The sequence below is a fragment of the Gorilla gorilla genome, chromosome 9 (genome assembly GCF_029281585.2).
Source record: "Gorilla gorilla gorilla isolate KB3781 chromosome 9, NHGRI_mGorGor1-v2.1_pri, whole genome shotgun sequence".
NCBI lineage: Eukaryota > Metazoa > Chordata > Mammalia > Primates > Hominidae > Gorilla > Gorilla gorilla.
The window spans coordinates 93,883,938-93,908,747 of record NC_073233.2 but is presented as its reverse complement, the minus strand read 5'-3'; the positions used below and the strand labels follow the sequence as shown (position 1 = coordinate 93,908,747).

The 24,810-nt window shown below is 35.7% G+C and overlaps 1 protein-coding gene across 37 annotated transcripts in view; it reads left to right on the top strand.

Moving 5' to 3' along the window:
- PICALM (phosphatidylinositol binding clathrin assembly protein) overlaps positions 1-24,810 on the top strand; it is a 111,404-nt gene that overhangs the window by 61,612 nt on the left and 24,982 nt on the right. For 12 of the 37 annotated variants that reach the window (XM_019037046.4, XM_063710756.1, XM_019037050.4 and 9 more), the window contains 7 exons: positions 246-287; positions 4,384-4,469; positions 6,677-6,800; positions 7,056-7,192; positions 10,907-11,010; positions 17,458-17,607; positions 23,869-23,976. In XM_019037046.4, the coding sequence (XP_018892591.1) occupies positions 246-287; positions 4,384-4,469; positions 6,677-6,800; positions 7,056-7,192; positions 10,907-11,010; positions 17,458-17,607; positions 23,869-23,976 (751 nt within the window). The remainder of the gene's footprint in view (positions 1-245; positions 288-4,383; positions 4,470-6,676; positions 6,801-7,055; positions 7,193-10,906; positions 11,011-17,457; positions 17,608-23,868; positions 23,977-24,810) is intronic. The other 25 variants (XM_019037059.4, XM_019037058.4, XM_019037060.4 and 22 more) reach the window with 3 other exon arrangements.

The window sequence follows — 24,810 nt, the reverse complement described above, 5'->3', positions numbered from 1 at the left end:
CAGGGATGGTAACTTAGATTTGTTGACTTTCCAACTCTAGTTTTCCTACTGTTAACAACTTTTAGGGCCACCAAATAATATCTAAGCCATTGGAAATGTTGAGTATTTTTGGAGATTAAATATTTTCCTGATTCTTAAGAAGTCTGTTTAAAATATTACTGGCACTAGCCGTGATGTCATTTTTCCAAATTTTATTTATAAAATATTTTTATTATAATTTATTAAATACAATACTTTTCTTACAGCAAGTTGGAATTGACAGAGGTGATATACCAGACCTTTCACAGGTAAGTTTATTGTTAAAATACCAATCCACTATCTGTTGTGTACAAGTTGTGAAGAGTATTAAGATAAGTAACATATAGCCCCCATTGTCAAAGGGATCAATGCAGTTTTTGACCAGTTTTAACATTTTGATGTATTCCTGAAGATTGTTCTAACACTATGACCACGTAAAATGATCTGCTTACCACTTATATTTGTGGCCTACCCACTGTCATACCATTTATTTAATCTCTTCAATCACTCTTTCTTTCCCATCATCATTGCTTAAAAAAGGAAAAAAAAACTTTTTGGAACCTGAATTTAGAAAATGATATTTAGAAAAACAATTTTCACTATAATGCTGGTAGAGAATTATACAGTATTTATTTTTCCTGTTTTAAACTTCCACTTTGACTGTTTGACTCAGGTGGGAGTATTAATTTAGGGATAAACCACAAAACATAAGATTAAGAGAGTAGGGTTTGGGATATGTCGAAATTTCAGTCCCGGCTGTTGCCATTAGCTGGCCCTGTGACTTTGGGGAAGTTACTTTCTATTCTTCAGTTTCATCATCTGTAAAATGAAGATACAACAGTACCTACCTCAGACAGTAAGTAGTTCAGAGGATTAAATAAGTTAATGCCAAAAAAAAAAAATTAGAGCATTAAACACACTCAACTAATGTTGGCTATTTTAATATTGTCTTTATCATCATCATCATCAAAAAATTTTCTAGGAAAAAACTTCATACCTGCTGGTTGTTCTGGCTGATTCTCTGTTTTCTTTACGGAGTATTAAGAATGAAAGTACCTGGCATAAGCTATCCTTGTAACATTTCCATCAACTCTCTCAGTTGTTGACATCTGTTTTACCTTGTTTTGAATTGTTCCAGGACATTTTTTTTGTTGTTTCTTTTTGACATAGAGTTTTGCTCTTGTCACCTAGGCTAGCGTGCAGTGGCATGATCTCAGCTCACTGCAACCTCCACTTCCTGGGTTCAAGCGATTCTCCCACCTCAGCCTCCCAAGTAGCTGGGATTATAGGTGTAAGCCACCACACCCAGCTAATTTTCGTATTTTTAGTAGAGACGGGGTTTTCCATATTAGCCAGGCTGGTTTCAAACTCCTGACCTCAGGTGATCTGCCCGCCTAGGCTTCCGAAAGTGTTGGGATTACAGGCGTGAACCACCACGCCCAGCCTCCAGTACATCTTTTAAACGCCTTGTTAACAGTTATTATTGAGTTTCTCTGTACTCACTTGTTCTGATTCTTCCCTCTAATGTCAAGGCTAAGAGTATGCAATAAATCTAGTCATGGGTTATATGTAGGTAAAGAATCCTGTATATGTCCACTTGAAATAAATTGGCTTTATTAAGAGCAAGCACATTATTCTGGGTTGAACATGAGACAAGTCATTGCTTGAATAACGTATATTATAAAATGATTTGGCAACTTTAGATTCACCTGTTACCCACCGCATTTGATATGCTTCCCTTATGTTTTATTTAAAAATCGTTGTCCTCAGGCTAGATGTAGAAGTTACAGGACGTCATCATGTATTTGTGTATGTTAATATTCACCCTATTGTAATTAGAGTAGGGTTCTTTAACCTCCGTTCCTCTTTTCCTCTGTATTGATGATCTCTGAGCAAAGGTAACTTGCCAGGCATTCTTTGGATGATTCAGAAAATTTTCAAAAGTGAACAAAACAAAGCTATTTACACTTTAGGGAAGATGGTGGTAATGCAGAAGAGTGGAAATTTGAGATTATTTACTCTTTTTTTTTTTTTGGTAATTTATTTTAAGGTGTAAAGCATCACATTTTCTTCACTCTTTGGGTTTTGTTGGGGGAGGGAGAGAAAAGATAGGCTTTTGCTTTGTCACCCAGGCTGGGGCGCATTGACAAAATCATGGGTCACTGCATCCTCACCCTCCCAGGCTCAAGTAATTCTCCCACCTCAGCCTCCTTAGTAGCTGGGACCACAGGCATATGCTACCACACCCAACTAATTTTTTTATTTTTTTGTGGAGACAGGGTCTCCCTATATTCCGCAGGCTGGTCTCAAACAACTGGGCTCAAGCAGTCATCCCACCTCTATCTACTTCCGAAAGTTTTGAGATTACAGGTGTGAGTCACTGTGCCCAGCCTCCTCACTCTTTGTCATGTGGATTTGACTTTTGAAGAATAGCAAGATATATTTAGAAGGGATTTTAGAAATGGTTTGTCTTACTAATCATAACTTGGTAGTTTAATATTTTTATTTGTAAGCCACAGCTTAAACCCTTCAGAAAAAAGATAAACTACAGTTTCTATGACCACAGTTTCAGTCCAGGATTTGGTACCATAGTGGTTAATTATGTAGTCTTTAAAGTCAGAGATACCTTCCCTATCTTGGCTTCTGTTGTGTATCAGATATGTGATCTTGGACAGATTACTTAATCTTCACTGTCTCAGGTTGTTTATCTGTAATATGGATATACCAGTAGTGTCTACTTCATAGATTCAGTGACTACTACAAGGTAGCTAGCACAGTACCTCGTTGTGTGAGAAGAGCTTTTTAAATGTTAACCACTATGATCAACATCCTCCTTATCATCTCTGAAAGCTCTTAAGACAGTGCTTTGCTTGCTGATTAGCAAACATTTTTGCTGGGGCTGTTTGAAAGTGTATGTATACTCTCAGTTCAACGAAGAAGTTCATCTTCCAATGTAGTATTTGGTTTTAAATGGTTTTCTACTGTGTCTCCCTTGGGCTAAGGTCCTGGTATATAGAGGGAATAGTGGATGAAAGAAGTTGTTAAAGTCGTCAATGATAGAGAAATTAGCAGGTATTGCCCCTTTAACTATTTTTAGATCCTGTATCCAGAAACTGTATCTCAAATCCTATAGAATATTTAGGGTAAGTAAATGCTACTGGTGCATTTGCTTCACTTAGAGCGGACAGTTCTTAGTCTGCACACTGAAAAGGTTTCCTTTTGAGAGCTTTCTTCATATTAAGTTGAGATTTGACCTATAGCCTGAGTTTAAAATTAGTCTTCCATTAAAAAAAACAACGTAAGTATTCATTTCAATGCAGTTTGATAAATAAACATTTGTGTAACCAACACATCATTCAAGATAGGAAAATTCTATTTCCCCAATCCTTATGCCCCCTTCCAGTCACTTCTTACCCACCTCCACAGTCACTGTTTTGATTTCTAATAGCATAATTTTGTTGGTTCTTAAACTTAATATAAGCGTAATCATACAAGTATTTACTTTTGCCTTCTGGCTTTTTTTGCTCATCATATTGTTTGAGATCTATGTTGTTGAATATACCATTAATTAATTCTTCTTTATTGCTGAATAATATTTACCACAATTTTGTCTATCCATTTTCCAAATGATGGAGTTTTGGATTATTTGCAGTTTTTGACTATTGTAAATAAAGCCACATTAAACATTAAGTCTTTTCTTACAGAGATAAGTTTTTATCTCTTTGGGGTAAATAGGAATGGAATTGGGTCATTAAGGTAGGTGTGTATTTAACTTTGTAAAGAACAACCTAATCCATTTTCAACGTGATAAACTCCCACTAGTGATATATGAGAGTTCCAGTTGTTCCATATGCTCACCAACATTTGATACTGCAGATGTATTTAACTTTAGTCATTGTAGTAAGTGAAAAGGTGTATCTCATTGTGATTTTCATTTTCATTTCCCTGATGACAGTGTTCAGTGTCATTTATCAGTAATTATTCCAGAGTCATGTTTGAACACATTCAGTTGCTCATCAGGTGCTTATTAAGTACCTTCTGCATGCTCAGTAGTATGTCGAGCTTTTAGGAATATGGTTTTACTTTAAAATTTAAGTACTTGCAAGATTTTTAAAAAATGTTTCATGTTTACATAGTTTTCAGTTCTTAACGTTTTTGATAATGTTTCTTAATATCTCCAACTAGGTCACGTTTGTATAACAAAAGTAAGATTGTCATTCTTATTAAGTAGCTAAAACTCCGCTGTTAATTAGTACGTGAAGAACATACCTGTTTATTTTTGTTGCTCTCTGATTAGATGATACTTGATGTAATTTGACCAGTGGCCTAATTATCATGAAATTCTTAATATTTGTACAATTGCAGGCCCCTAGCAGTCTTCTTGATGCTTTGGAACAACATTTAGCTTCCTTGGAAGGAAAGAAAATCAAAGATTCTACAGCTGCAAGCAGGTATATCATTCTTTGTAGGCCAAAAAGCCAGAGTGATTTTTCTGAGGCAGTAGATGAAACCAGCTCAAGTTTCAAGCTGTTTAATTTCTCTATATCTTGATTTCATTTTCTATAAAATGGGTTTAGTCATAATATCAGCCTCATAGAATTAGTATCAGGATTAAATGGATTAATACATGCAAATTCTTGAAATCATTTCTGAACTTCAATAAATGTCAGCATCTGTTAAGATAATGACAGTGACTGCATAGTTTAGAATTGTGTTTATGATGTCAAAATTTCTCCTAAAGATGCTAATGCATTGTTTTATGTGGTGCTTTATAGTTATAAGATACATTTTTTTTTTCTTCCCCTGAGGCAGAGTCTCACTCTGTTGCCCAGGCTGGAGTGCAGTGGCACAATCTCAACTCACTTGCAACTTCCACCTCCTGGGTTCAAGCGATTCTCCCACCTCAGCCTCCCAAGGGTGGGACTACAGATGCATGCCACCACGCCCGGCTAATTTTTGTATTTTTAGTAGAGACAGGGTTTTGCCATGTTGAGCAGGCTGGTCTCGAACCCCTGAACTCAAGTGATCTGCACACCTCGGCCTCCCAAAGTGCTGGGATTACAGGCATAAACCACCGTGCCAGGCCTATAATTGCAAGATACTTTCGTATTAATTTGCTCAATCCTCACAATAGCCCTGTGAAGTATGTAGTAGCAATGCTGGGACTCAAACCTAGAGTATCTGACATCAAATTGCATCATCTCTGCCTAATGCCAGTTCATGGGGTTGATTATTGATATTTTATATTTTAGTCACTTTATTATGTTTTAAGCTAATTCCTCAGACTAAGACCAGTTAACCTAGCAAATTGAAAGTAACACAAATCATTTCATATCAATCTGGTAACATGATTTTTGTATTGGGTTAAGAAATTACTTGAGTTATTCTTATGTTTTCTTATGAACCTTTTTTTAAAACAGCATGAAGAAAGAATTTGTATAGTGAGAACCTTCTTTTGGTTCTTTTTAGACTTTCTGTTTGTTTCAGAACTTTTGGTCTTTCTTTTAGTAATAAAATTTAAATAATTTCCAAAGGAAAATGCCGTTATTGGATTTTAGTACTCATTTTTAATCCTAGATTTGTACTTTGAATTTTCTAGTAAGATTTTCGAAGTAGCAGTCAAAACAATAAGTCTCATTTATTTGAGAGAATAACGAAAAAAAGAGCCATGTAGTTCAGGTGCACCAATTTACCTGAAATGTTTATCATAAAATTTATTGGTTTTCTTGCATTTCTGTCACAACTATGTTATTCTTCCTTTGTCTTCTGAATTGTACCTTTTTATTGGCTTATTTATAATACTAATTTTACATAAAATTTAAAAGGTAGTTTTTACCACTTTACATGCTTAAGAGTAGAAACTAATGATATTTGGTGTGTGGTAAAAGGAAAATTACTAAAGCTCAAGGTAGTTCTTCAGGTTAGAATTCTTTACCACTTGTTTTACTTAGCCTAGAGTTAGCATTTGGAAAGTTAATGTTGAGGTTTATAGTGTGGATACGTTTTTGATAAAAGGGAAAGGAGGTGCCTTGCCAGTGAAAAACGATACACTGTACATGTATATTAAAAAGGAAATTCTAGTTTGGCAAAAGGGCAGCACATAGAAAGATGCCAGATGGCCTGGTGACTAGATTGAAACCAGTCTTCTTTTGAAGGAACCTGAAGTCCTCTGGGGATGTTGTTACAGGTGAAACATACCTAGACTTACGTTACGTATTACTGGTATGCATGTTTTGGTGTTCCTGTGGCACTGCCGAAACGTAGGCTGTAAATTAGCAGAGGGTTTTCCCTGTGATAAACTCAACACTTTTTCCCATCAGGGATTTTGTGGGAGTATGTGGGCTCTTTCCCAATTGCACTGGTTTCCTCTCTTGGGGCTTGGAAGAGGCAATGTGCCCCACTCTGTTGTGAACCCTTTCCAAAGTCAAACACTTACTCTAAAAGCAGTGAGTGTATATTAAGTCAAGATTTTTCTAATTGCTTTAATCCTGTAGATCACTGGGTAGAATATTTCATCTGAAGTACTGGATTTGAATCCAGAAGTTAAGTTTATAATTATAGTGCCTATCCATGGCAAGGTTGCCAGACCATTTCATGACCTGGGTGTAATGTGAAGTGTTTAGCAAAAAGCCAAATTATCTCTGTTCAATTATCCTAGGGCAACTACACTTTCCAATGCAGTCTCTTCCCTGGCAAGCACTGGTCTATCTCTGACCAAAGTGGATGAAAGGGAAAAGCAGGCAGCATTAGAGGAAGAACAGGCACGTTTGAAAGCTTTAAAGGTAAGTTTGTGCATTCTCCTTATTTCGAAAAATGAGTACAGGTGTTCATTAGGTAAATGGGGCCTCTGCACAGACTTAGAGTCTTAAATGTATAGCTACCTAATGGGCTGAAACTCAGTCTGACTTTTCTTCCTGACATAGAATTAGGAAAAACAGAGTATCTGCTATCAGAACAAATTAGAAAATGCTTTTTTCAGAGGCTGTACAAAGAAATCTGGTTTCTGGAATCCTTATGGTAGTTCCCTTTCTTAACAGGAACAGCGCCTAAAAGAACTTGCAAAGAAACCTCATACCTCTTTAACAACTGCAGCCTCTCCTGTATCCACCTCAGCAGGAGGGATAATGACTGCACCAGCCATTGACATATTTTCTACCCCTAGTTCTTCTAACAGGTAGGAGTAGAAGTTAAGGTTACCTTTGAATATGTAGGTTCAAAGACTTCTAATAGAAATTTTGCAGAACTTTTCAGGTTTACTTTTATTTATGCTTTTATAATGTATTCACACAAAGAGGTGGCGATAAATGGTGATATTGGTATAATACCTAAGGATAAAGTGATGAGTTTATATTTTACGTATTTAGGAAATGGAAGATAGTTAAATCACTGATTTATACTAATGGGAATATAGCTGTTATCTCTGGGCCAACTTTTCATTGTGTAAAAATTATGATTAAACACATTTATGAGGCATCTAATGGTTCAAGACCCTTTATAGCTCTTTGACATATGGGTATGATATATATTTCAAAATACCATTTCATTAGATATTAAACGTCTGTCATATCTGTTTCCTGGTTTTAAACTCTGTAATCTGGAACACAGTGACAGAGTTTAGTTGCCAGGTTTCTTGGTATTGAAGCCTACCAGACTAACTTTAATAATCTTGTTGTCTAATTTAAGCTACTTAACATGGAAATATAATATTGCCAGGTAAAGTAAAACAATTGGCATTTTCTGAACCTCAGAGTGGCTTAAAGTAGTTTTAAAAGTCAGATTCTGGTTTGAATCCTGGCTCTGTTAGTTCTTAACTTTTTTTGAGAAACCTTGTTTTCAGATGAGACTGTGGTTCTCAACTTTAACATCAGAAGCATTTGGAGAGTTTATTAAACTACAGATATCTGAGTCCCAATCCTAGAGTTCTGATTCAGTAGGTGGGGCCTGGGTCCCAAGAATTTTTGTTTTTAAGATGCTCCCAGGTGACTAGGTTTTAGCACAGTGCATTATTAGCACATGTTAAATGTTCCATAGAGAGTGGTGAGTTTTTTCCTTTCACTTTGTTGTTGCTGTTTATTAACTCACCCTTAAAAGCTCATCTGCCTGCCTACTGACTCCTAATAGCTGAGCTTAATAGCTCAGTGTAAGTTTTACTACGTGAACTGCTTGCTGTATGCATGCTCAGTTGCTACCTGCTCCCTAAAATCTTAGTAGGTGTTTGTTGAATTTAGTTCTTTTTTTTGTTTCAGCTTTATGATTTGTTTGCTCATGTATGCTACCTTCTTTAATCCCCAGTTAAGTAACATTGACCCCATTAAGGGGCAAGTTCTCAACATGGAGATCTTGAAAAGAAGTCTGTCCTAGGAGAAAGAAGTGAAAAGAATGTTGATTGTTCGAGGCTGAAACAAATTATTGGATAAAGAACTAATTTCACTATGTTTTATGTCACATACTAAAAATTTTCACCTTTTTAATAGTAATTAAGGGCGAATCTTACAGCCCATTTACAGAATTATTATTGTATATTCTATATGTTCCCCAAAGCACTAAATGCATTTATATCTACTATCTACACAACTATTGTACATCTAAAAGACATGTCTTCAAAACTTTTTTATAAAAATACAGTTAGAAGGAATAAGTTCTAGTGTTTGATAGCACAGTAGAATTACTAATTAACAATAATTGTATTATCTATATCAAAGTAGCTAGAAGATTTAGAATGTTCTCAACACAGAGAAATGATGGAATGTTTGAGGTGTGATAGATGTCCTGATAATTACATGGTATGCATGTATCACAATATCATATGTATCCCATAAATATGTACAATTATTGTATATCCATTTAAAAAGAAAAACATTCTATTTTGGAGAATATATAAGTTAAAAATTAGGAGCTGGGTGTGGTGGCGTGTGCCTGTTGTCACAGCTACTCAGGAGGTTGAGGCAGGAGGAAGGCCTCAGCCCAGCCGTACAAGCTAGCCTGGGCAACATCTCTTGGTCTCTTTGTCTGATTCTCTCTCAATCTCTCTCTCTCTTTTGAGACAGTGACTTACTCTGTCGCCCAGGCTGGAGTGCAGTGGCACAGTCATGGCTCACTGCAGCCTCAACCTCCTGGGCTCAAGCGTTCCCTCTGCCTTAGCTTCCCGAGTAGCTGGGACTACAGGCGCACTCCACAATGCCCAACTATTTTTCGTATTTTTTCGCCATTTTGCCCAAGCTGATCTTGAACTTTTGAACTCAAGCAGTCCACACGCCTCAGCCTCCCAAAGTGCTGGGATTACAGGCATGAGCCACTACACCCAGCCTCCAGACCCCTTCTCTTAAAAAAATTATCTGTACTGTGTTTGAATTCTTAGACACTCTGGGGTCATGTTTTGAGTTGTTCATTAAAATCACATAGAAGTCGGCCGGGCATGGTGGCTCATGCCTGTAATCCCAGCACTTTGGGAGGCTGAGGTGGGTGCATCATGAGGTCAGGAGATCGAGACCATCCTGGCTAACACGGTGAAACCCCATCTCTACTAAAAATATAAAAAATTAGCCGGGCGTGGTGGCGGGCGCCTGTAGTCCCAGCTACTTGGCAGGCTGAGGCAGAAGAATGGCATGAACCCGGGAGGCGGAGCTTGCAGTGAGCCGGGATTGCTCCACTGCACTCCAGCCTGGGAGACGGAGCGAGACTCTGTCTCAAATTAAAAAAATTACATAGAAGTCTTGAGGTAGAAATATATCATGTAAGCCAGGCATGGTGGCTCCCGCCTGTAATCCCAGCACTTTGGGAGGCTCAGGTGGGTGGATCATCTGAGGTCAGGAGTTCGAGGCCAGCCTGGGCAGTGTGGTGAAACCCTGTCTCTACTAAAGGACAAACATTAGCCAAGCATGGTGGCATGCACCTTTAATCCCAGCTTCTTGGGAGGCTAAGGCATGCGAATCGCTGGAACCCAGGAGGTGGAGGTTGCATTGAGCCAAGATCACATCACTGCACTCCAGCCTGGACAACAGAGTGAGACTCTTGTCTCAAAAAAAACAAAACAACAACAAAAAAAGAGGCTGAGCGCAGTGGCTCACGCCTGTAATCCCAGCACTCTGGGAGGCCGAGGCGGGCGTATCACCTGAGGTCAAGAGTTTGAGACCAGCCTGGCCAACATGGTGAAACCCTGTCTCTATTAAAAATACAAAAATTAGCCGGATGCGGTGCTGCCCATCTGTAGTCCCAGCTGCTTGGGAGGCTAAGGCAGGAGAATCATTTGAACCTGGGAGGCAGAGGTTACAGTGAGCCAAGATCACGCCGCTGCACTCCATCCTGGGCGACAGAGCGAGACTCTGTCTCAAAAAAAAGAAGAAAGAAATATATCATGTAAATAGTGTGTTGTGTGATGGGGTGGCTCTATTCATAAATGCTTGTAAAATTTTTTCCCTGTATCATTGATACGTAGTTTGGACACTGAGGCACTAGAAGTGAGGTTAATGAGTATTTTACTGTGTAGTGTATTGCAAATGTGATTGAAGTTCTGTGAATATTAAAAGTAAGAAAAGAGTTTTATTAAAAATATTAAAATTGCTATGATATTTTGTATTTTAGAATCTTGTTGTTTAGGTTCATTTTAATAAGGAAATTAGTTTTTTCCAGGGGAAGACATTCATCCTTTTGAGAAGAGCTACTGTTCTTTGAATCCTGTATAAACTTAAGATATGATATTAGATTATTTTTCCAAGCCTCCTTAGAAATATGCTGTCATATAAAGAAACTGTTCCTCTTTTGAGATTTATATTAATGAGACTTTTCTCCCTTGTTTTTAATGTTTTTATCTGTGGTGGGTGGAGAAGGTGACACTAAAGTAGCAAAGTTTTTCTGGTAAATAAAACACGTTTCCAAAATATCTTTCTAGCACATCAAAGCTGCCCAATGATCTGCTTGATTTGCAGCAGCCAACTTTTCACCCATCTGTACATCCTATGTCAACTGCTTCTCAGGTAGCAAGTACATGGGGAGGTAAGCATTGATGAATTCTATTTTAGATGTTACATGCATCTCTCCTCCTCATTCTGTGGTGTTTACTTATTTGTAGTTTTTTATTACACTTGATACATGAGAACTTGATAAGTATTAAAATGGCAATGAAGCAATTTTATCCCTTGAAGGTATGTTCATTTATTATAAATAATTTAGGAATTTATGTTCAATTAAATTATGAAATGACATTTAATAAAGATAAAACTAAATGTAAGAGGAAGGACCAAGTATGTTTTTAACTATGAGATTATTCTTTTAATGTTGAATTTTTATTCCATAACCAGAAAATGCATAGTGGTTATTTCGTTTTTGGTGTAGAATTTTTTTTTTTTTTTAACTTTTGGGGAATAACTTATCTTTGTGTTAAGTATATGATATAGTTCTAATAAAACTCAGATGGTATTATCACACAGGGAACTATGTTGTGACCATAATTGTCTTGACCAGCTTTATGGTCAAGACATAAATGTTTTAAATGTTTTTTTAATTAAGACCTGAAAGATTTTGCTAGTCAAAGAATTTTTCCCTTGTACCAATAAGAATGTTTGCTGCCCTTAAGCAGTTCTGAAGTGATAGGCTTATCTCTCATAGCAAGATAAATTAATTATTCTAATGAGTTTTTAACAGTATATAAACAAAGCTTTTTTCATTTTATTTTAATGATTTGAATTTAAGAACATTTTAAATTATTTTTTTGAAGGAACTATATCCTAGAAAGTAAGCTCTGTGAAGGCAGGTTTTAAAATATTTTGTTCCGACAAGTAGTTTGTAAATGTTTGTTGAATAAGGTGGGGCACAGAGCAGATAGTAAAACCCTAAAACACTAGATTTCATGGTAATTTTGTGAGCCTGAACTTGATTTAAAAAACTAATTGACTTTGAAGGCTAGTTTAATTTAGCTAAGTTTTAAGATCTGAGAGTAATTCCTAAAAATGACAAGATATTAATAGTTTAAAGTTAAGTATTTTAGAATTATTTCAGAATGAACTATAGATAGTAAATGAAGATTAAGAAAGCAGTTTCTTAATATCCTAATGGTATGTTCTGATTTTTGGATTCTTAATTATTTTCTGCCTTATTGTGAATTGCTTTAGAAAAGGTTAGTAGAATTAACATGACCATTTAAGCAGTTTCAGCTTATTTCCTTTTTTAAAGAAATGTAGTAGTCTTTTTAAAACTAAGGCTGAGTTGTTTTTCTTAATAGACTAAAAATTTTATAGAAGGCCAAATAAAAATATATTAAACATTTCAAAGAAGCTGAACTGCAATTCCTGTTTTGTCTGGACACCATGTACAACTAAAAATGACAAGTTGAAGTTTCTACTTGAAATTGTTAAAGTCACGTATGAAAGCAGATAGACTATTACTGTGGAAGAACAATTCTAAGTAATTTCAGTCTGTAAGAATTGTTCTGTGTCCTGTTAGAAGACATTATTCCATCAAAGTCTCTATGTGACAGACTGCAATATATTGGAATACATTTAATCATGTTTTACTTTTCTATTTTCGGTTATTTTGCTTTGTATGCTGTTTCTGTAAAAATTTCCCCCATATTAAGTCCTATAATTTAATCAGAATTAAATCCTGTCTTGACTTTCATATAAGGATATTTGGCTTCTGAGTTGGTGATAAACAAGGTTTTGACTTCCGCATGATACTGAAGAGTACTTTAAGCCAAGAAAGTTCTAATTCAAGTCAGTACTCATATCCAGGACAATCAGATCGATATTTTTTTTTAATTTTTAAAATTAAAGTTAGACTAAACTAACTTAAAGTTAGACTGAAATAAAGAAATCTCATATAAGGCCAGGTGCGATGGCTCACACCTGTAATCCCAGTACTTTGGGAAGCCAAGGCAGGCAGATTACATGAGGACAGGAGTTCCAGAACAGCCTCGCCAACATGGCAAAACCCTGTCTCTACTAAAAATACAAAAATTAGCCAGGTGTGGTGGTACACATCTGTAATCCCAGCTTCTCGGGAGGCCGAGGCATGAGAATCACTTGAACCCCGGAGGCGGAAATTGCAGTGAGCCGAGATTTGTGCCACCACACTCTAACCTGGGAGACAGAAAAGAAAAGAAAAGAAAAGAAATCTCATGTATGAGAAGTTTAGATCATAACATTAAATGCTTAAGGTATTTTGAAGTTAACTATTTACTTGAACACTTAAATATGTAACATTTTACATATAATGCTGCTCTTATAGTATATGACAAAGCAAAGGTATGATTTTTTTCATAATCCCCAAATCTTGTACTGTTCTTTTATTGGCTTTTATTAGCTAGAAATGAATGCCAATAACAGACATAGTATTTAATTTAGTTCTTTTAAACACCACAGAAATGATGCGCATTCCTAGTCATAGATTAGTGATAAGATAGAGATAAAGGGAAGAAAAGTTTATATGTATATATGAAAGACGTTTAAGATTCCACCTTTTGGTAGAATGAAAATGGGAGAACACAAGCTCTCTTGTTGGCCTCATTGTATTATTAATGAGCCTTGACTTTTTCAACAAATGTTGTGGAGTCTAAACAAGCAGTCGGTATTGAATACTAATATCTGAGAAGACCTAGGTTTTCATCACCCTGAAAATTTTGGATGATAGCAAACTTTGAATTTTTATATCTAAAAATATACAATATTATCAGTTTGGTAAACTGTTGAGTATTTGAAGCAAGATTTCAGATTTTAGTTTAGGTGTAATAGAATTATCCATTCTGAAGTTTAATTTGCTTTACTTTTAGCTGGCATGAAACACAAAACACTTGATGAAAAAATTTGATTATCTGGGCAGGTGCGGTAGCTCATACCTGTAATTGCAATACTTTAGGAGACCAAGGCAGGAGGATTGCGTGAGTCCAGGAATTTGAGACCAGCCTGGGCAATATAGCAATACCTTGTCTCTACCATGTTTAAAAAAAAAAATCAGTTTAGTGTGTGTGAATGTAGGTATCAGTTGTTTAGGACTTAAAGGCGATAATATGACTGTGGTGCCATTTTAGTCCTTGTTTTAACTTTTTTTGGATTTTTTTAGATGACTCTAGTGTAGCATAAAATTAAACCTTTGCGCCAGGTGTGTGGTGGCTCACGCCTGTAATCCCAGCACTTTGGGAGGTTGAGGTGGGTGGATCACTTGACGTCAGGAATTTGAGACCAGCCTGGCCAACATGGTGATACCCCATCTCTACAAAAAATATAAAAATTAGCTGGGTGTGGTGGTGTGCACCTGTAATCCCAGCTACTCGGGAAGCTGAGGCACGAGAGTCGCTTGAACCTGAGAAGCAGAGGTTGCAGTGAGCCAAGATCATGCCCCTGCATTCTAGCCTGGGCGACAGAGCGAACCTCTGTCTCAAAAAAACGAAAAAATTAAACTTGAATGAATAATGAAAAAAAAAGGACAAAACTATATTTAAAAATTTTAGACTGGGTGCAGTGGCTCACACTTGTAATCCCAGCAGTTTGGGAGCTGAGACAGGCAGATTATTTGAGCCCAGGAGTTCGAGACCAGCCTGGACAACATGGCAAGACCTTGCCTCTACAAAAAAATCAGAAAATAGCCAGGCATGGTGCCATACACCTGTGGTCCCAGCTAATCAGAAGGCTAAAGTGGGGGGATTGCTTGAGCACAGAAGGGTCGAGGCTGCAGTAAGCTATGATTATGCCATTGCATTCCAACCTGGGCAACAGAGCAAGACTCTTATTTAAAAAAAAAAAAAAAACTTTAAGAGATTTCGAATTGCCAGGTTAATAGGTTAACTTGAAATAGCTGGAGCGTTATTATTATACCTTAATGAATTGGTTTTTATTATTATAGTATAATGTCCATTAATAGATTAACGTCTTGTAGATTACCTGTAGTGTTTTGTCAAGTAGATTAGGAACTGGTTTTCCTTATCTGATTGATCTAATTATGAATGCATTTGCAAATATTTCTGAATATTCTTCTCTAAGGTGTTTCACGTAATAGGAAGTGATTGAAATTAGGTGCTAGATAAAACCTATCTGTCAATAGAACAGTGGATGACTGGTAACCTTTCCTGAACATGTGTTTTCTCATAAACCAATGGATCTGTTACAGAAATAATGTGTCTTTAAAAAATGACTTATTTCATGGCTTTTTTTTTGCATGAAAAACAGATATTTTACTTGTCTGACAAAATATAATGTACTTTTAAAACTCTATGCAGCTGTTAATATCATGTATTTAAAAACAGAACATTCGGCCGTGTGTGGTGGCTCATGCCTGTAATGCCAGCACTTTGGGGAGGCCAAGGCGGGTGGATCACCTGAGGTCAGGAGTTCGAGGCCAGCCTGGCCAACATGGTGAAACCCCCGTCTCTACTAAAAATAGAAAAATGAGCTGAGCGTGGCGGCACGCGCCTGTAATCCCAGCTACTCAGGAGGTTGAAGCAGGAGAATTGCTTGAACCCAGGAAGCGGAAGTTGCAATGAGCTGAGATCACACCATTGCCCTTCAGCCTAGACGACACAGCGAGTTCGACTCTGTCTCAAAAAAAAAAAAAAAAAACAAAAAAAACAAAAAACACACCCAGAACTTTCAGCCTAACTGGCCAACTGTAAGCTTAATGCAACTCCTTTCTTATGCAAGAAGAAGCTAGAGTGGCCATCAGTATATATATTAGCTAAAATATATATATATTTTTAGTACTAAAAACCAATGTTCTTGGTGGCTCATGCCTGTAATCCCAGCACTTTGGGAGGCCAAGGCAGGAGGATTGCTTGAGTCCAGTCAGGGGTTCAAGACTAGCGTTGGTATCATAGCATCTCTACAAAAATTAAATTAGCCAGGCATGGTGGCACATGCCTGTAGTCTCAGCTACTCGGAAGGCTGAGGTGGGAGCATGACTTGAGCCCAGGAGTTTGAGGCTACAGTGAGCTATGATTGTACCACTGCAGTCTGCCTGGGCAACAGAGCAAGACCCACTCTCAAAAAGAAGAAAACAAACCCACCGTGCCCCCCTGCAACTTCTTGTAACTATTTAACTATTTTCTACTTTCTATTTCTGAATTAGTGTTTTCTGATTCTTTTTTCCCAGTGTTCCATTTATTGGGGGTGGAATGATGGGAAAGATTTCGAGTTTGAATAGCATAATCTGCATATTTTGATAGATTTGTAGGACTTTTTTTTTTTTTAGTGTGAATTGATGTTCCGTAAGAATGCTATTATAGAAAAGTTCTTACTACAGAAAAAGTTGTATTTAAAAGATGTGTTGTTTTTAAAATCATAACCTGAGTATTTTCTTGATTTTTTTTTTTTTTTCCTTTTTCAAACAGTTGTATTTGAACTTGTAGAATGCTTGCCTTGAATTTTTTGACTTTAAAGGAAGTGTGCCTATATCATAGTAAATGAGCTGGTCCTTAGGCCACTGTTGCCTTCTTAATGTTCAATCATACAATCTTAAGAGTAAAATACAGTACCTAGTACTATGAAGATACCACAGTATATTTCAGTGAAGGTCAAGAACTAAACTAGAACAGACAAGAAGATTCCACTGTTTAGAATTACAGGAGTATCCTCTTATTTTAATTATGTTACAAAGAAAAAGTTATGATACTATTTTTGCTGCTTTTTATTTTTTCTTTCCCCATTTAGTTAGCTCTTTAGATCTTGAGAAGTAAGGAAAAATAGATTTCAGTCATTAGAATGATAATTATCTTGAATAAGGTATCAGTATAATAATTATCTGACTCTAGAATAACTTTAGATAAAGGATTTGATATAATACATATTTATATCATTCTAGTAGGCAAACAACACTTTTGTTGTTCCTTTAGCAAATCATTTAAAGACTAAAGCTCTTAGATATTCAGAGGTGTTCGCAGTCTATTAAGTGGACATTCTTTCATCTCTGTTGTTAATTATCTAAAATTCTTTCCCCCATCCTTAGATTTTTTTCTTCATCTTTATTTTTTATTTTGAATCTATGCAGGAATTATCTGCACATGCCAAAAACAGCTTCTTAGCCCTAATTTGTCATTACCCTCTTTTTCTCTTTGAAAGTTTACTCACGACACACACACCAATTGTCAATATCAATTATTCAGGTAAACACAGCTATACCACCACGACCAGCACACTCACCTAGGACAGGGAAGATTGGTGCGGGATGGGTGGCTCTTTATAGAAACATCTTGGTGGTTATTCTGTTTTTTTAACTACCTGACTGTTGGCTTTCTGGTGTTAACAAATAAAAGGATTTTTTCTAAGGATTCACTTAAAAATATGTTAAATGCAATTCTTCTATCTTGATAATTAGGTATTTTTTGTTTTTGATAATTTAGATATTTAAGATTAATAATAATATAGTTACTACTTTTCACTTTGCATCTTTTGACTAATTACAATACTAATTTATTTACTTCCTTTCTTCATTTTGCTGTAATACATTTGGACTGCACAGATCCTTTCTCTGCTACTGTAGATGCTGTTGATGATGCCATTCCAAGCTTAAATCCTTTCCTCACAAAAAGTAGTGGTGATGTTCACCTTTCCATTTCTTCAGATGTACCTACTTTTACTACTAGGACACCTACTCATGAAATGTTTGTTGGTAAAGTACCATTTAACCTTTTTTTCCAATCAATGTTTATACTGCCTAACTATATTTTACGTGTCCATTAATTATTTTAAAAGCACTGCAATAATTACTTTAGATTTTAATATCAAATTCTAAAACTAACCAGCAATAATGTAGTGAGGTTTTTAAATTGACACTAGTATCCCAATTTTATTTATGCAGACTTTTAGGAAAATTTCTCTTGATGTTGAACTTTTTTTTTTTTTTTTGGTGTTTGGTTCTCTGTCGTGTTATAGTGTAATACTCTAGCTGTCTAGTATCACATGCAGCTTCCTGTTTTAGTTTGGAGAACTGGTTGAAAAGTAACATCTCTTAAACTTACATGTTTATATGTGATTATATTTTTCTCTTTGTGCTTGGGAGAGAGGGTGGTTAATCACTCTTAGCAGCTATCTTTAATATTTTATTTCTCTTTTAACTGTTGCATGTCACAGTTTTATATTGTCCAAAATCTATGCATATCTTTTATCCCATTCTGAAGGATTTCACTTTATTGATAGTATGGAGATAAAAGTAGGAAGTATGTGTTTCATTTTAAATAGTAAAGCAGAAATGCAACTTGACTTGGATATCCTGTAATTACAGTATAAAAAGGCAGAATTTCACACTGAGGTTATATAGGGAATAGTAAGTTTTAAAGTATATACTGAAGCTGAAATAAATGTTTTTGAATTCTGCTGAAAAAGATGCTAACCCTGCTCCCCCTCAGCCCCAAAGATGATGAAATTTCTTTTGTTCAGTTCAGAGAAATAGCTTAACGGTGATGTGAATTTAGATATTTGATTAAAACAGCATGCAGAAAGTCATCAGTATACCCTCAACAAATCATGTGACCACATTCTAAATATTCTCTTAGATATATATAAGTGAGAGGAAGGAAGAGAAGGAAGAATTAACTAGAAAGCAAGTTAGTAGGAGATCAGACAAAGTTCCAAGTCAGGTGTTGTAAAAATATGACTAGCCTAATAGCTTAAAACACATATATATCCAAAGTGTGATAATTCATTGCAGTAATTCCTTCATGTCATTTTGATACAAGTTGCCAACCCTTACTCTATAGGATTAAGAACAATCCAGAAAAATCAGAATAGCTATGTATCTAGACAGCCTCTGACCTTGACAGAGGGAAGACATTTATCTGATACAATGATCAGTGTAATAGGTAGCTTGTCCTTATTGAAGCTTTAAGAACACTGAATTGTACATAAAGGAGAGTTGTGGTCTTAACTATGCTGCATATGTGAGTGTCTGTGAAAGTGTCTGGGCTTTCTTTCTTAGCTGTAAAACCGCACATTAGAGGACACGATAGTGTTGGCTAAAAAGCCAACTGCCTAATATTTCTTTTCTAATGAGATACAGTGTTGGGTTTTTCTTTCTAATTTATGCAAACGGAATATGTTTTTTTAATACTTCATGGAGCCTTAAGTTCTTTTTTTAGTAAGTTGTAATTTGAAGAATGCCAAGTGCCTGGGCTCCCCCCATTTTTTGTTTTTCTTGATTACCCATCCCACTCATAACTGTTCCTCCTCTTCTCTTTCTTTTTTCTTACTCTTCTTCCTCTTATTCCTCACCTGCCTCCCTAGCTGCTTCCCTGATTCTTTCCTTCTCCTTCCCCTCTTTTTCTCCCTTTCCTTACTCCTTTCCTGCCTTCCTGCCTTGTACGCCTTCTCAGAATTTTTTGTGTCACTTAAGTTTATCCTAATACTACCTTTATGTGCCTTGTTTCTTCTACTGTAGCCAGCTCATTTGGAGCTAGATAACAGTATCTTTACAACTTATTTATGCAGGAAGGATTTTTTTTTTCTTAAAATGAGTTTTTATAAACTTGGTAAGAAAAAATATACTTATTTGTTTCAGAGAACACACTAGTTTTTGCCTAACTTCATTTGCCTTAATTAAACACTTGGTGGTTTTATGAATAGATGCTTATCATCTTCTTACTTTACTTTCTCAAGACCTTAAATTTTCAGAAGCATAAAAACGTTTTAATATTACAAGGTTGGCCGGGCGCGGTGGCTCACGCCTGTAATCCCAGCACTTTGGGAGGCCGAGGCGGGCGGATCACGAGGTCAGGAGATCGAGACCATCCTGGCTAACACGGTGAAACCCCGTCTCTACTAAAAATACAAAAAATTAGCCGGGCGTGGTAGTGGGCGCCTGTAGTCCCAGCTACTCGGGAGGCTGAGGCAGGAGAATGGCGTGAACCCGGGAGGTGGAGCTTGCAGTGAGCCGAGATCGCGCCACTGCACTCCAGCCTGGGCGACAAAGCAAGACTCCGTCTCAAAAAAAAAAAAAAAAAAAAAAAAAAATATATTACAAGGTTATGGAATCTGAAGTTTTGTATTATCTGTGTCTTTCCACATATATTCAAGGCCAGTGTGGTAGCAGTAAAACCTCAAAAGTCCAGCTGATATTTTCTGTGTGCATAGTAGTTATTACTGTAGTTAAGTTGGCATTAAAAAGAATGTTTGACACAACTAAAGAATTGAGGCTCTTGATCACAAGAATTGGACAGGACTAAATGTATTTTAAAATGGAATTTATTAGGGCATTTGATGGTATATGCTTGGAGCCTAGTGAACTTAGGTTTGAATTCTAGTTCTGCTTCATGAACTTGACTTTAAGCAAGTATTTAACCTTTTTAAGGCTATGCAAGTTGGGATAATAGTGTCTTGCAGGATTGTCCTGAAGTTTACATACATGACTATGTAACATCTAGCACTTTGCTAGGTATATAAAAGTATCAAAACGACTACTACTAAAAACCATCTCGGGAGCTGGGTACAGTAGCTGGTACCCATAATTCCAGCTAATTAGGAAGCTGAGGCAGGAGGATAGCTTGAGGCCAGGAGTTTGAGGCCAGCCTGGGCAACATGCAAGACCCCATCTCTCAGAAAATGTAAAGAATTTAAAATTCTTGTATATGTGGACCACATCATAATTAGGATGTACTTCTCACCTAAATTATTATGTAGTCATCAACTAAAATCTTAAACATTGATTTTTTCTTTATTGCTTTTAGATTTTAAAATTCCCAAAGATTATTCACTTTTTTTGGTCTAATATTAGCAATGAAAAGCTCAAGAAGTTCATAAAATTTGAGTTGTTTTTAATAATAGTTATAGCAATAGTAAAAAATTTCTTTTTCTACTTACTATATTATGTAAGGTGAAATACTTGGGATTAAACTGAAAACCCTAATAGATTCTAGAATCAAACAAATGGGGGTTCAAGTCTTGGTTCTGATGCTTACTAAATCTTTGACCTTGGGTACATTATGTAATCTCTCTTTGTTTCCTCATCTGTAAAACAGGGATAATAATAACTATGTCATAGGGTTTATGTGAGGTTTAAATAATACCCTGTTTATAAAGCCCTTGCATAGTGTTTAGTAGTGTTTAATAAATAGTAGTAGTTACTTTGACAAAAAAGTATGAGTCCTAATTTATTGTGAAACTACCACCAAAATCAATTAACAATCCACCCAAATTTTGTAAAAGGTGTTTGGAATGCCTTTCTGTCCCCAAAGCTTGTTGATCTTGTACTTTTCAATTAATTTATTATTGTCCTCTTGAGATTTAACCTGCAGGCCAGTGGTTTCTAAATGATAAACTGTGGATTGGTGCTGGTTAGTGAGAAAGTTTTCACTGGGCCTTGGTGAAATGGAAGAGTAAGCAGGACAATGTAATGATATCATAAAGTTAACCTTAACTCAGAGCTCAGCGCCTGCTCTTTTTAGCATGTGCGCACGCGTGTATGTGTGTGTGTGTATTTCTGTAAACTTTCTCTTTTAGAATAGTGATATTAGCTGGGTCTTTTTGTTTTAAATAACTTTTAAAAATTAAAAGTTGGCAGTCCTGATAGTTTCACAAAAAGTCGATAATGTGCATTGAAATTATGATGTAAAACTCTAACCTTGTTGGTGTATGTGTTTCAGGCATGCAATAATTACTTAAAAGATTGTTACTTTGGAAATTTGGAAATAAACTGCTTGCCTCCCTGATAACTGTGTGACTTTAAGCAAATATTAATAGCCGATTAGCTATTGCAATTTATTAATTTCTTTTTTTAACTTTTTTTTACTTTCTCCCTCTTTATAGAGGCTTTTAAAACTTGAGATACAAGTTCTGGGTTACTTTATAGCCTTTCTAACCTTGTATACTTTTAGGTAATTATGTCGTAATTTCACAGATTGGTACCTCTAGGCACCTCAGGAGATGGCTCCTCTTTTTACAGAAAGTAATGAAGTAATTTCTGTGTGACTGTAAAGGATAGGCTTATCTCTTATATCAGTCATATTCTAGAAGGCTGAGGCAAAGTAGCAGGAGAAAATGGGAATTTGATATATTGGCCTAATTTTAAATTGTTGTTCCATATATAATCTAAAAGTTAGTGACATCAATAGCCAAGATTATTACCAGAATGATTTAAAGAACATTATTTGTACTACTTACACTCTGATGACAGCATGGACACATAATTAAGCATGATGGATTTTTTTCTTGAGTAGATACATTCGCTTTTCATGTAAAGAGTTAAGAGAACAACCAATAAGCTGATGGCATAATTCTTAAACATCTTGCACACTTAAAAATATTATTAAATTGGTAAGTCTAGGATTCTCAGATCCTTTTGATGAATAGTCAGAAGATTTATATACTAAATTATTTCGTATTTTGATAGTGTTTTGTGTTCTCATTGTATGACCAATGTCTTTGACTTAATAGTAGTTTAAGGGTTACGTGATTATGGAACAAGATCAAACTGGTACATTCTCTAAAAATGTGTGTGCTACAGAATAGTCATTATAGGATGTGTAAAATGCTACTTTAAAGTAGTATCATTAGTGTGGATCAGCTTGTATGGTTCTTTGCTAATAATAAATTGTTGTTTCTGTCTTTGAGGACCTTCTTGGACATCTCAACAAATCTTGTCCTACTTTTTACAGTTTTCTTTGAGATCAGTCTCTCTAGTACAGCATGACATCATTGTACTTCTTTACGTTCTGGTGTTACACATTAAGAATTCAAAGTGAGATTCTGACCTGAATAGAGGAGGGGAAGAAAGGGATCCTAAATTTAGGACACCAAAAGTTTAACTTCACCCTAATGGTGTAGTTGTTAACCTTCTAATATAGGTGGTTTTTGTTTGCTTCTTGGGTTTTTTATATTCTGACTTAGTAGAATTTAGAAAAGGAAGAGACCTTAGGAGCCTTATGACATTCCACGAGGTGAAATAATTTCTTCTTTGTGATCCTTGTGAGGTTGATATTTATTTGGATATACTCAATGATTGAAAGTTCTCCAAATCACATGACAAACCTAATATTTTTAGGTGATTTTAATTCTTTTCAGCCCCTAGACATTCAGAACCTTACTTAAATATAACCTCACGTAATTGGAAATCTTATATTTGTTAACTCTGTATAGGCTGGTCTTAAAGATGTGAGCTTATTGTCTGTGTAATACCACTAGCATTAGTGTAACGCAGGCAAGAAAGAATAAGGTCTGTTAATGGTTTTGTGTTGTAAAACTAGAGTCACCTTAATTAGTATGCTTGAGTTTGTGCTTGTCATCCCCACTGTTGCAAGTACTAAGTTGAAGTTAGAGAGTGGTCGAGAGTTGAAAGTGGCATATCTTTTTTCTTTGATGTTTTAAAAGCATATGGATACAGGTGGACATAAGGATTAGTGAGTTGGAACATTCAGAATCCCATCACTGAACTTAAGCTATTTTGCTTTTGATTAACTGTTGAAGGAAGGATGGAGAGAAATACGGAAAATGGGTAGGTGGGAGGGAGAAAAACTTTTATCTTGGGGATACTAGAAGTCTCATACTTGTTTTTTAAAGCACCACAGAATTCTTACTGCATTCTCAGCTGATCCCTTAAATGTTTTGCTTCATGCAAAATCTTGTAATTTTAGATGTGTTTAGTTTTTTAAAGATTATCTGCGTATAAAATTAAGGTAAAAGATAAGCAAAGATTTCTGTAATGAAGCATATTTTCAGTTCAGTGTGAGTTGCTCATTTGTTAATTTTGTCAGTAGGATGATTTTGTTAGGGAAAACGCAATCACTGCGAAAAATGTGATATAGAAAACATTTTGCTTGAAGGATTGGCTTTGTTTTTGTTTGGGGAATTTAGTGCATTTTCCATTCTATTGTCATCATTATTAAATAGTCGTAAATGTAGAGTTATTAAATAATTGAGCTTTTTTCCATTTTGGTTTACTCAGGATTCACTCCTTCTCCAGTTGCACAGCCACACCCTTCAGCTGGCCTTAATGTTGACTTTGAATCTGTGTTTGGAAATAAATCTACAAATGTTATTGTAGATTCTGGGGGTAAGGAAAAAAAATTTTATTAAAAATATTATAATGTCCTAATTTAGATTCTGTGTAAGGAAAAATAATGCTGCTTTTAAAATCTTTAGATATATTAAATTGGGGTAGCCAAAGAAATTGTCCCATCCCCCCAAGCACTAGATGAGAACTTCAAGGAGCTGTTTAGTCATTATTCTTTTATTGGTGCCAGTTTAGACTTTGGGAAGAGTTAGTCAGTCCTAGAGCAAAATAAGAGAGAAAAAGAGATTTAGCTCTGTAGAATGCTAAGTTGCTTGTGACTATGTGTAGATGTTGTGCCTTTTTAGGCATACAATTTATACTTTTACTGAAATGAATAATAACTGTATTGTCTCTTAATGTATGAAATTGGCTATGTTTGTAAACTAGAATAATATAACTTGTGGTACCTTGACTTGTTTAAATAGTCTATGTATGAACAATTAGAATGTATTAAATAATCAAGCCTGTGGGTACAGGAGCTTTTTATTGTTTTATGAATGATTCTTATTATGGTTCATTTGTCTTAAAGGAACTTTATAGATCTGTAGAACCAGGTTTCCACTTTGTGTTTTCATTAATACCTTGTTAATTTGAAGTGCCTATAAAACTTTGACACTCATAATTCTGTTCTTACCATCAGATGGCCTTTGATTTTGGTTAATAATTAACTTTTAGCCATTTAGAGAGAATATATTGAGATGTTCTTAATTTTTTAACATATAATTAGTTATCCTTCAAAAACTAAGAAGCAAGCCTATAAAGAATATGTATGGACTAAGAATTTATTTTTTTCTGTGCACTAGTAGGTTTATGATAATATTTTTTTGCTGCAGT